The sequence below is a fragment of the Pristis pectinata genome, chromosome 3 (genome assembly GCF_009764475.1).
Source record: "Pristis pectinata isolate sPriPec2 chromosome 3, sPriPec2.1.pri, whole genome shotgun sequence".
In the NCBI taxonomy this organism is placed as follows: domain Eukaryota; kingdom Metazoa; phylum Chordata; class Chondrichthyes; order Rhinopristiformes; family Pristidae; genus Pristis; species Pristis pectinata.
The window spans coordinates 107,587,027-107,600,097 of NC_067407.1; the positions used below are offsets into that span (position 1 = coordinate 107,587,027).

General features: G+C 40.3%; 1 protein-coding gene across 1 annotated transcript in view; it reads left to right on the forward strand.

Annotated features, from left to right (window-relative positions):
• The window catches only part of vash2 (vasohibin 2), an 86,823-nt gene that overhangs the window by 56,973 nt on the left and 16,779 nt on the right, over window positions 1-13,071 (forward strand). The window contains exons 5-6 of the mRNA XM_052012351.1: window positions 1,998-2,379; window positions 5,725-5,840. Coding sequence (XP_051868311.1) covers window positions 1,998-2,379; window positions 5,725-5,840 — 498 coding nt within the window. The remainder of the gene's footprint in view (window positions 1-1,997; window positions 2,380-5,724; window positions 5,841-13,071) is intronic.

The window sequence follows — 13,071 nt, forward strand, 5'->3', positions numbered from 1 at the left end:
CATGTCCACAACTTCCTAACCTGCACGTCTTTGGAATGTGGGAGGAAACCGGAGCACCTGGAGGAAACCCACGCAGACACTGGGAGAAAGTACAAGCTCCTTACGGACAGTGGCCAGAATTGAACATGGGTCGCTGGCGCTGTAATAGTGTTATGCTAGCCGCTGCACTACCGTGCCTGCCCTACTGGAGTGGAAGCACATCATCCTTGATCCCGAGGGACTGCTGAAGAAGAAGAAGCCCTTTGAATGCATTTCCCTATTTGGTCCCATGAAGTCTGGTGGCATCAATACTGGAGGCTTCACATTTATGGAAGGATTGTGGACCAAAGGGATTTGGAGTCGACCTTGTTAATTTAAGTTGCTGAGCACTGTATAAATTTAAACTTTCCTTTTGAAGATGCCCTGTGTATGTTTCTAGGAAGTGGTGATGAGCATTGGACTGGGAGTTGTGGCGACAAGTCCAAAATGTATATGAACACAACATCAAAGTATAAAATAGGGAAATTAATCTTTAATTAATAGAGAAAATGAAATTAGGAGGGAGTAAATGATATGGGAAGCTAAACAACAATACTGCTGTTGTGCACGATGACTGTAGAGTTGCAGGGCAAACAGAAGAACGTGACATGTGAAATAAATTGAAACTTTTCTCCTTTGAGCTATTGCAGCAGAATCCTAATCAGACATGATAGTTCAGCTACACAAAGCTAGGAAGAAATGTTCAAATTTGGCAGGCATTTTGTCTGACCTCAAAGGCATGTGGAAGCACAATGGGGCAACTTCAGTCGACAGAAGGGAATCTCTGAGACTTTAACAGAAATGTTTACTGATCCTCAGTCAGCTGGAAGAGGCCAAGTTACAGAATCTGTGAATGGACCTGGCTCTTGCATTTAAAAATCATTCAGCTGTTCTGTGTCCAAAGGAGCTGAGAGCTTGCAGGAAGACATCCTGGCAAATCATGTCCCAATTTATCAACTGCCCTTATATCTTCCGAGCACCATAGTTTTGCATGTTAATGTCCAATAACACTAATTAAGCGCAAGTAAAAATATATGTATTATACAAAAGATGGTAAAGGAATTAACTGATCTCTCTTTAGCACTGTTTGTATTTTTGTGAATGGATAGCCTCCCAAGTAACCCTGATTCAACTTCTGACTCATTCGAACTGATTATCTATCCTAAAAGCATTATTTGAATTTCAATTGCAAGGAGTCAATTTGCTCGAACTTTGTTCAAAAGACTTTGAATTAACCTCTAAACGTCTAACCTCAGATGCTGGTGAAAGTAATCGTGTGGTTGTGCCAAAGGACATGTACTGAAAATCAAATAGTTTTAAGTGGTTAATTTTGAGCAAATTAGAGGTATGGATGAACTACATTTACTTTATCTGCATCTTGAACTGGAAATGTTGACTTTATTACTGGCATCTGTAAGGTTTCAAATTGAATTTCATAGAAAATGATGCAAATAGTTTCTAAGAAACTGTTGAAAAGAAAATTCATGTTGTGGTTCTTTGTTAAAAGAAATAAATTTAGAAATGGAATCAGAAGTGACATAAATCTCTGACCTTGTGTGGATGTTTTAGCAACTCACTACAGATAAAATTCTCATTGAATTTAGACAGCACTTCTCTGCTGCAGGAACATTTTTCAGTACTAATAACCTGCAAATGTTTTGTCTTTTATTTTGTTGCTCCCCAAGTGGATTTGCAAACTTGTAATTCCTAAAATGTCATTACATGTGTGACCTTTGACAGGGAATGTTGGGAGGCAATTTGTCCAGGAGCAGGGCCAGGAAATTGCTGCTCACTCCATTCCTTTAAAAGCTTTCAGCTGTTCTGGTTTTAGTTAAGTTCATCCAAACTTTCCATCACAATTGCCCAAACAACACATGACAAACATGTAACTTGTATACTATTGAATTATTTTAGTGACAGAACTGAGCCTTGTGTTACATATTTTAAATATTTATTTTGATCCTTAACATGATGATTAGATACCTTACTAATGGACTAGCAGTCATAGAACGCTTTCCAATCAGCTTTAAGACCCAGTTCTCAGGGAATTGCTTTCACCATGTGGTGCTTGGTGTCTATTACAATGGTCGCTATGGCACACTGGGTATGAGCAGGAGAGAGGACTTGATGGACAAGCCCTTGATTTTTCGAACACTCAGTGACTTGTTTTTTGAATTTGAGGAGTCCTACAGAAAGTACCTGCACACTGTGAAAAAGGTGAAGATTGGCTTGTTTGTATCACATGACCCACACAGTTTCCAGCAGATTGAATGGAAGCACTTAGTTCTAAACACAGGCAAGATGAGCAGAGAAGAAGTGAGGAAGGAATTGGAGAAGCATGCTCGAGATATGAGAATGAAGGTAAGTGCACTAGTAATTCACCCCTCACAACTTGGTTAATGGAAGATCATTTGGGAGTCATCTCACTCACTATACCTCTATTTATTTAATTATTTATTCTTCCTTTTTTTTTAAAAAAGATTTTTGCTAGGTCAAAATCAAGAGATTGTATCTTGGGTTGTGATATTTACTTTCCAAATAGTGAAATTTTATCAAATGATTGGTAAGCTCAATATCTAAGGTCTCCAGGTGCAGAAGTGCATGCAACATAGATTGTTTCGTTTGGAGAAAGAACATGTTATCTGGCTTAACACTTAGAAACTTGTAGATGTTGAGCGATTGAACTGCCACAACTAGATTAGTGTTAACACAATCTGTGTTCATATGGACTGTTTTTGTTATTAAAAACAATAACTGGAATGTTTTGGAGAATATAAACAAGGTAGATTTGAAATTTAATAGATGTAGATTATATTGTATTCTTGATTTTCCACATGCCTTGCTTAATGAGAGTGGGATGTCTCAATTCAGAGTGTATGTCTGTTCAAGTCAAAGCCATACCAGACCATGGTACAACCAGTTGGGATACTTTCAACAGTACATCTGTAGAAGTTTGTTAGAGTGCTCGGTGACAAGCTGAACCTCCTTAACCTCAGAAATTAAAGACACTAGTGCGCTTTCGTTATGATTGCATCTATGTGCTCCGCCCAGGACAGGTCATCCGATATGTTGCCGTCCAGGAATTTAAAGCCGCTGGCTCTCTCCACCGCCGATCTCTCGACGTAGACTTGTGCCTGTTCGTCCTCCTTCCCCTTCCTGAAGTCAACAATCAGCTCTTTAGTTTTGCTGAAGTTGAGTGAGAGGTTGTTGTGTCCTATCTCGTTCCAGTAACCTGACTCATCGCCACCTATGATTCGTCCAACAACAGTGGCGTCGTCAGTGTATTTGAAGATGGCGTCGGAGCTGTGCTTAGCCACACAGTCATGTGCACAGAGATTAGAGCAGGGGGCTAAGCACGCAGCTTTGAGGTGCACCTGCATTGATGGTCAGTGAGGAAGAGATGTTGTTACCAATCCTCACTGAGGTCTGCCAATAAGGAAGTTGAGTATCCAGTTGCAGAGTGAGGTACAGGGGCCCAGGTCTTGAAGCTTGATGATAAGTTTGGATGGGATGATTGTGTTGAACACAGAACTGTAGTTGGTGAACAGCAGCCTGACGTATGAGTTCCTGATGTCCGGAGCAGAGTGAAGAGCCAGAGAAATCTCATCTGCTTTGATCTGTTGTGGCAGTAGACAAATTGGAGCGGATCCAGGTCATCTCTGAGGCAAGAGTTGATTTGCGCCATAACCAACCTATCAAAGCATTTCCTTACGGTTGATGTAAGTGCTACCGGACAGTAGTCATTGAGGCAGGTCACCACGCTCTTCCTGGACACGAACAATAGATGCCTTTTTAAAGCTGGTGGGAACCTCAGACTACAAAAGTGAGAGGTTGAATATGACTAAATACTCCATTGAATATGACTGTAAATACTCCATCCAGTTGGTCCACACAGATCTTTAGTATTTGGCCAGCAATGCTGTCCGGACAAGACACTTCGTGGATTCAACTTCTTGAAGGATACCTGGATGTTGGCCTCAGACTGGAATTACAAGGGTCATCTGGATATGTGGGGGCTTGTAAAACAATACTTTGTGACAATGCACATAAAACTGTGTTAAGAATATAGAAGGCCTAGGGAAAACAGCACATTAAACTAAAGAAAAGAGGTTAGCAGCATGATGCAGTTCTGCTACAAGTTATAGAAAACAAAAGTGCTTAAGGGGTTGCCCGTCACTTGGGAGACTTGTAAATATGCTAATTTGTCCAGATGGTTTCACTGTAATAAAATTATTCTAACAAAAAAGAAATGAATGCCCGCATTAATTTAAACCAGTTACAATTAATTTAAACCTGGTTGTTCAGCTTTATTGGGTGAAAAACGAAAAACTGAATATTTAATTTGTACACAAATTACAGAATCCCTCCCAACCCTATTTTCACATGGTAGTCTTTGGAGTGGCATTGCCCTGCCACCAAAAGCTTCTACTACACCAAGCTGTTGTCAAATCTGTTTGTATATCATCTATTCAACACTGGATCCTCCCCTGCACCAATTAGTTATAGGATTTTATCATTACTGAATATATGATGAAGCTTGGATTGTAGATGTTGGATTTTTAATTTTATAATTTAATTCAAATTTCTATTTCCACTTCACATAATTGGTTGTTGTGATTTATCCACATTTTATAATGTCAAAGGTGCAAATAGTTCCAAAGTAACGTTGAATGCTGTACTTTTGCTCAGTAGGAATTAACTACATATTAATGTAATGAATGTATGGGTGGGATAGGCTGTGTTAAATTAGCCATCTATTGCAGCACATTACAATTGACCTTGGAATCCTTGGACCAGAGAAAATTAATTCGACTTCTATCAATGTTTTGTACCTGGTACAGTTGTTCACTCAAATACTGTGCCCCTGAATGACCAGGTGTGCTATTTAGCGACTTGTCAAATCACAATATAATATTTTAATAGATGTGTACATCATAAATGAGCTGATAAGTCATAATTTTCAGTGATTAACTTCCATTGCCATTTCATTGCTTATCACTTAGAATCTTGAACTGCTAAAGCCTGACTAATGTTAATCCAATCTGTGTGTGGACTGTTTGTGTTATTACAAACAATAATTGGAACGTTTTGGAGAATATAAACAATGAAGGTTTGAAGTTTAACAGACATGTGTTAAATCAAAAATACAATATAATCTATTTTGAATTACTACTTAACAAAAATAAATATGATCCATCGATAGTGGACTATATCACTCCTTCCCACTTCCAACCACTGCATTTTGCAATAGGTAACTTCCATTACTGTGCTTCCCTGTCCTGGATTTCAGTAAATGTGGCTGCTGTTGCATCATTGTAACAATGAATATGCTTCAGGGAAATTTGTGTATGGCCATGAAGCTGAACATGCAAGTAATTTTTTTTTCTGGTTAGAAGCAAATGCCACAATTAAACCAGAACAAGGACTGTTATATTGACCAATGCTAAATGATTGAAAGGAGAAAATGGGTTAACCCTAAGAATCCTACTTTTCTCTGCCACTGGTATTTCAAGTGCTTGAGAGCATTATTGCATATGGAAAACAAGATTCAGTTACTCAGTGCTGTTATGTAGATAAGCTGGGAATTTTTGTATTAAATCAATTATTTCTTTAGAAGGTCAAACTGATATCTCAGCTGTCTGAGACACCAATCAATCCTTAGAGTTTTAATATCATTCTTATTATTCTTTTTCTTATTGGAATCAGATGATAAAAATCTCAGGTTCCCAGTCTCCGGTTAAAGAACGACAACGGGGAAAATCTTTGTCACCTCGGCGCCGCCAAATAAGCCCTCAGAGACGACTTAACCGAAGAGAGAAATCGTAAGTCTTTTGCTTTTAGTTAATGTTTTAGCTGAAGCTAACCAGAGCTAATAGTCCTTTCACATTAGAGTCATACAGCATGGCAACAGGCCCTTCAGCCCACTGTGTCTTTTCTGATCATCAAATACCTGTCTATTCTAGGCCTACCTTTCAGCCCCTGGCCTGTACCCTTCTATGCCTTGGTGATTCAAGTGTTCATCCAGATACTACTTAAATGCCATGAGTATTTCTGCTTCCTTCAGGCAGTCCTTGATGCATAACAACTTAAAAATGGTTCCATAGGACGATATTTTCTTCAAATGATGTTGTGCAGCAGAATACTGAGTCCATTTGTCGTTGCTCACCTTTTTTCCCTAAATCTTTCAGTTGTTCTCCAAAATTTTAAAACTAATATGGCCTAGAGATAATTTGATTAAGGTCATATATTTGGATATGAAAGTGTACCTGCTATCAGAGCGTGTTGTTACTCTACTTATACAACAATTTTTTTTAGGAAAAATAATGTCATATAGTCTGGCAATTTCAGTCCTTCTATTTGCTAAACATAAGTTTACTGAATATACAGTATTTCAAATAATTACATTGTCTGAAATTGTATAGATTTTATCACAAAATACACTCTAAAACAGATTCAGTTTGAAAACGCTGTCCTTTAGGTTGATCAATACCATATAAAAGCACAAGAGTGCTCTAAATTTAAATATCTGCTAGAATAACTTGGGCACGCCAAAGACAATTATGGACCTTGTGCTATATGATTCTGATATGCTGCTACCGAAGGTTATATTGGATTATGAAATACATAAACAGTACTTGGCAATTAGCTAAGAGCTGGCCAGTTTTTTTTCCCTTTCAGCTGATTTCAATAACTGCATTGTAACTCCTATTTATACAATGCATTAGTTATCTCGTTAAGAACTAGGGTCAATCTTCCTTAAGTACCAGGTCTATTTTGATAGAGATTATGAGGTAGAGTGGTGAATAAAGAAAGGATTTTGCCGCAGCAATGGTGCATACAATCACAATTTAAAGTGATCCATTTACTTTTGTGTGGTGCCTCGCCAACTACAAAGAGCATAGGGTGAATTCCATCTTGAGCAGTGGTGCAAAACGGCCAGTATTAGATCAGAATTTGATTGGCCATCACCATATACATCACCTGATAGTTGATTCCATTACAGTCAACAGAACTAATAAAAGGGACAGTTGATCAGGTACTGATTGATTATTATATAGGATTCCAAGAGTCGAATAAACTGGTCTTTTTCTGGCTGGAAGGATGTAACTAGTGGAGTGCTGCAAGGATCAGTTCTGGCCCTCAATTTTATTTTACGGGAGGGCATGTTACAATGAAGATATTGGGATCCTACAACTGGATGTTGACAGAGTGGGGGTAATTTGGCAAGTGGAGTTTAATGCGGGAAAGTGTGAGGTCATGCACTTCAGTAAGAGGAATCTAAAGGCAGACCATTATCTAAAAGGAGAAAGGTTGCAGATGTGCAAAGGAAAGAGTGATCTAGGTGTTCTTGTACATGAATAACAAAAAGTTAGCAGGTGGGTGCAGCAAATGGTTAGGAAAACAAATGGCATATTGTCTTTTATTGCAGGAGGGTTAGAGTTTAGAAATGGGGAAGTATTATTACAGTTTTACACAGTCCAGGTGAGGCCAAACCGCAAGTACTCTGTATGTTTTGGTTTCTTATTTAAGAAAGGATATACCAGCTTTGAAGGCAGTCCAGAAGGCATTCGTTCGGCTAATTCCTGGGGTGAGAGGGTTGTCCTATCATGGGTGGTTAAAGGAATTAAATCATATATTCTTTGGAGTTTAGAAGAATGAAGGGTGAACATTGAAACATAAAAGATCCTTGAGAGGGCATAACATGGTGAATGATGTGACCTTTCCACGAGTTGAGGCCTGGGCAAATCAGCCGTCATCATATCGAATTGAGGTAGGCTTGAGGGACCAGGTGGCCTAATCCTGATCCTGTTTTCTTATGTTGTAGTGTTTTAGCACCACTTCCTAATGAGGAGAACTTCAAAGCAATATCTTGAAAGGAGATCACAGCCAGTTTTAAAATGTGACTTTTAAAAATACATTTAAGGTGACCTCTTTCGGAGACACAGGATAAGAACAGGCCTAAAATCTAAAATAACAAAGAGAAGCAAGAGGTAATCCATTTACTTCCTGAATCATTGGACGCTCCACTCTGTATGACTTTGTCCAGTGTTCTTCTCTTGGCCTTTGCTATGCTGTAAACATTCCACCTGTTTGCTGACCAGAACTGTACACAACTCTAACTGCACACTAACTGGTGTTTGATGCTGTTCCAACACAATCTCCCTGCAATTTAAATACAAGGCCAAGACCTTTGAAAAATGAATCTAAAAATATTCTTGTCATTGTCATCTTTTAGTCGATTAATTCCACTCGCTTCATTTAGTCCAGTTGCTGTAGAAATTGTCTTGCAGTTTGCAATGGCATCAATCCTTTGACCTTGTCTTATACAAGCTATCAATCAAGTGACTGCTGGAAGGGGACTAGGTAGAAGCTGGCAGATTCCTGTGGGGTTGCAGTGATGGAGGGAGGCAGTGTAGCTTCAGTATTAATTAATCGCAGAAATAACTCCTACACTTGAATGGTTTTTCTCTCATTGCTACATTTTAATTGTGTGTGTATTCGCAGACTATTTGTATAAATCCCTGTAGAGTTCTTACCAGAGAGGAACCACCAGGATAATGTCTTTAAAAGTTTGAGTAGGATAACATCAAAGCAGTTTCACAGAATATATTATGGAATATTCTGGCCTTTATCTACTAATGTCAGTTTCAAGGTGTATGAATGAACAATTGTTTTATACACACAATAAAAGCAACATAAAGCTGACCCACTGGAGAATCATGTCATTCAAAACACCAGGTAGCCAATCTGTTTTTGAGTTAGGCTAGATAATGTGACATTTCTGTTTTCGTCATTCAGTAATGTAAAGATTTCATCCAACGACACTTGTTAGTAAAAAAAAAGCAGCCTTTATTACTTGTAGTCTTCAGTAATATCCTGCACAAGATTGATTGACAAGCCAATTTGTATTCCTTTGTGATGTGGATCTTGCTAGCATTAATGTGAAAATCAAAAACAAAACTGCAGATGCTGGAATTCTAAAATAAAGCAGAAGATGCTGGAAATACTCAGCAGGTCAGGCCCCATCTATGGGAAGAGAAACAGAATTATTGCTTCAGGTTGAAGTTAAAGGGTCTTCAACCTGAAACATTAACTCTAGTTCTCTTCTCATAGATGGGGCCTGACCTGCTGAGTAATTCCAGCATTTTCTGTTTTTAAACCTGCTGGCATTAATTGCCTCTCCTTGGATGGTCTTTAGATGGTGTTAGTTTTCTTTCTTGAACTGCTGCAGTCGGTGTAGGGCAATCCCATAGTAATAAGTAGGAAATTCTAACAATTCATCCCAGCAGAAGGAAGAGGAGTATGCCCTACTGAGGTTGGTATGTGACTTTAAGTGATGGTGCTCTGATCTGCATGTTGCCTTGCTCCAGGTGGTTGGCATGTTTCTTCAGTGTACCCTGTGCAAAGTGCAAACTGTCTCCCAGATGTACTAGTTACACATGTTTGTATTAATTTGTAATGGGGTTGGGCCATTGCCCAAAGGGATTGCAGTAGACTGGTGCTGGGTTAGTTGGCCTCCAGCAGTCTCAATAATGATGAAAAACACGATGATGCTGGAGGAACTCAGCAGGCCAGGCAGCATCCGTGGAGAAAAGCAGGCGGTCAACGTTTCGGGTCAGGACCCTTCTTCGGGACTGAAGATGGGAAAAGGGGAAGCCCAGTATGTAGGAGGGAAAAGCAGAGCAGTGAAAGGTGGACAAAAGTGCGAAGGCGGGGTGGCACAATGTGGTGATGTTCATAGGCAGGTGGGAAGGAAGGGAGAGCAGATCCACTGGGGGATGGGTAAAAGGTAAGAAGAGAGGAAAAGAAAGTCTAGGAAAGGGAAGAAAAGAAGCATGGTGGGGAGGGGGGGGGGGGTGGAATTACCTAAAGTGGGAGAATTCAATGTTCATGCCGTTAGGCTGCAAGGTTCCAAGATAGAAAATGAGGTGCTGTTCCTCCAGTTTGTTCTTGGAATTCTCCTGGCAGTGGAGGAGGCGGAGGACTGTCGTATCAGTGACAGTGTGGGAGGGAGAGTTGAAGAGACTGGCAATGGAAAGATGTAGGTCACGATTATGGACAGAGAGCAGTTGTTCTGCAAAACGGTCACCTAGTCTGTGTTTGGTCTCACCAATGTAGAGGAGGCCTCTCGATAATGATTCTTTGTGTTGGATATGGTTCCAGTAATCACCCGATTCCCATCAGTTTTACTGGGGCTCCTTGATGTCATGCTCAGTCAAGTGGTACTTTTTGAGATATTCTTCTCTTGCATGCAAAGTTTAGCCTTCACGTCTGGGTTTGAACTATAGCTGTAATGTAGTCTGGCACCGAGGATGTCTTGACAGAACACAGTGAAATCACTGCACAGAATCTGCGAGTATTTCCAGTGTTTTCTATATTAGATGTCTAGCACCTGCTGTATTTTGCTTTTGGATCAATGAATATGTTTTTGATGACTCTTTCCATCACTCTGTTAATGATTGGCAAAAGATTGATGGGCTTTTAGTTGACTGCATTGGATTTGTAAGGTTGCTTTTGTCAGGGCATGTCTGGACAATTTTGCATTTTGGATAGATTCCAGTTTGTAGTTCTCAATTATTTGGGGTTGTGGCTAATTCAGACACAGCAGCCAGCAGTTTTACAGCCAAGATGCTGTCAGGGCCTAGAATCTTTGCAGTATCCAATCTAATCAGCCATTCTCTGATGATTACATGGAGTGAATCATGTATAATGAGCAATGGCAATTATGATGGGGTCTTGAGAGGAGGTGAGATGGATCACTCATTCATCCATTCTGCCTGAAGGTGTTTGAAAATTCTTCACCCTTCTGTATTTGCATGAATAACACAGCTATTGTTAAGTATGGGACATATGTAAAGCCTCTAGTTCTTCTAGCTGTTCAGTTGTTCATCATGACTCATGTTTGGGTTTGGCTAGTTAATGGAGCTTTGACCTAATGTCTTGGTTTTGACCATGGCATGATGCTTCTGGTTTTCACATGCATATAGCCCAGCGTTATTGATTCACCAGGATGGCAGCAGAGTTTCAGGTCAGCCTGGTGCTGCTCTGTTCAAATCTCATTAATGAGTGGAGAATCATGATCAACTCTTTCTAATGTTTGATTGCTTCTCCCAGCACCTCTATAGCAAATAGGGAGACTACGGAGGTCATCTGTGCAATTCAAACGGTTGAGGGCCCTGTTGAACCTCTGGAAATGTTATTGCATATTTAAACATTGGGCGTGCATATCACTGGTGGGTGCAGTAGGCAATACTGTATCTGAAAGAGTACCTAAAGCAAGACCAGGATCTGCTGTTCTAGCATCGCCATGGAATTTATGAACCTTACCTGGAGCCAAATCTGATGGAAAGGGGTGGGGTTTGTGAGGATAGGGATGTCTGGCTAGGCTGAGCTGGACAGCTCTTCCCTCCCTCTCTTTTCCTCACATCTGCAAGCAGCAGTTTCTGCTGTTTTCTGATCCCTTGAAAGGGGCAGCCAAAGGCCCCACTTCCCTGGGAGATTGGAGAAGTAATTGCCCCAGGCCAGAGTTTGCAGCCTGACTGGTTGCTTGTGGACCAGTGAGAGCCGGGACGGCAACCATGTCAGGCAAACAATCAGCATCTGCAAATCAGCTTGTCACTTGCGGTCCTTGTAATGTAGATGACCTGGTTCAGCACATACTATTAAATAACACACCCTATGTTGTAGTACATATCATACACAAATTATTGTTCTGGTCATTCTAAGTGACCAGATAACAAATGTGAAAAATTGGAATAAATGATATCCCTATGGTACTTTCATTAGGACATGCGAACTTGGGCTCTAATATCCAGGTAATCCTGTTGTTATCGGCATGCCTGATTGCCCTAAATAACAGGATATCTCTCTGGTTGCAAAGTCACTGATTTTGAAATATAACTCATTTAAGTTAATGGTTAAAAGTGCATTTGGGATATTCTGTTTTGAGTTGCTCTATTTTTTAATCTGAGGTACGTATCTGAATGCAACATCTGTGCAACATCTGTGCAACTTAAATGGCAGTGGATCCTGTTGTTAAACCTCTGGAAATGTTGTTGCATATTGAGGTATTGGTCACCCATATCACTGGCAGGCACAATTAGCAATACTGTATCTGAAAGAGTATTTTAAGCAAGACATAAGTTTGCGGCACATTGCAGCATATCTTCTGATTAGTCTTTTGATAGTTAACCATGCACTTACAGGGTTTTCTTATTGGAATACAGGCAAATGGGGAAGGACACTTTGGGCTGGTCACATGCTGATCTGGCAGGAGATCTGCTGTTACGCTGAGTCATAGTCTACCAACATTGTTACACTGAGTCATAGTCTATCAAGATTGCCAGTGGAGGCCCCCCTCCACTGGCAATCTAGGCAGTACCAATGTCCGTCAGTACATCTGGACTCCGTACAGTCAAATCCCAGTTTATTCCTGGGCTCCCACATTGAATTTTTTTCTTTTCTATTATTTGTTCTACAGGATCGTCTTCCTTTGCAGAGTTTGAATCACAAGAACAAGTTCATTCACCCAGCATATATTGAGACAGCAGGTGTCTTGTGGTTACAGCAATAGAATGAAGATTGGCACCAAGTAGTGGGAGATCTTGAAGTTCCGTGATAAGGAGATGGTTTGATGCAATGACTAAGATGGGAGTGAAGCAGACCTAAAAAGCAAGGATGTAATGCTGAGGCTTTATAAGGTGTTGGTCAGACCACATTTGGAATATTGAGCAGTTTTGGGCCCCATATCTAAGGAAAGATGTGCTGGCATTAGAGAGGGTCCAGAGGAGGTTTACGAGAATGATCCCGGGGGTGAAGGGGTTAACATATGAGGAGCGTTTGATGGCTCTGGGCCTATACTTGCCGGAATTTAGAAGAATGAGGGGGGATGTCATTGAAACCCACTGAATATTGAAAGACCTGGATAAAGTGGATGTGGAGAGGATGTTTCCAGTAGTGAGAGAGTCTAGGACCAGAGGGCACAGCCTTAGAATAAAAAGATCTCCCTTTAGAACTAAGCTGAGGAGGAATTTCTTTAGCCAGAGGGTGGTG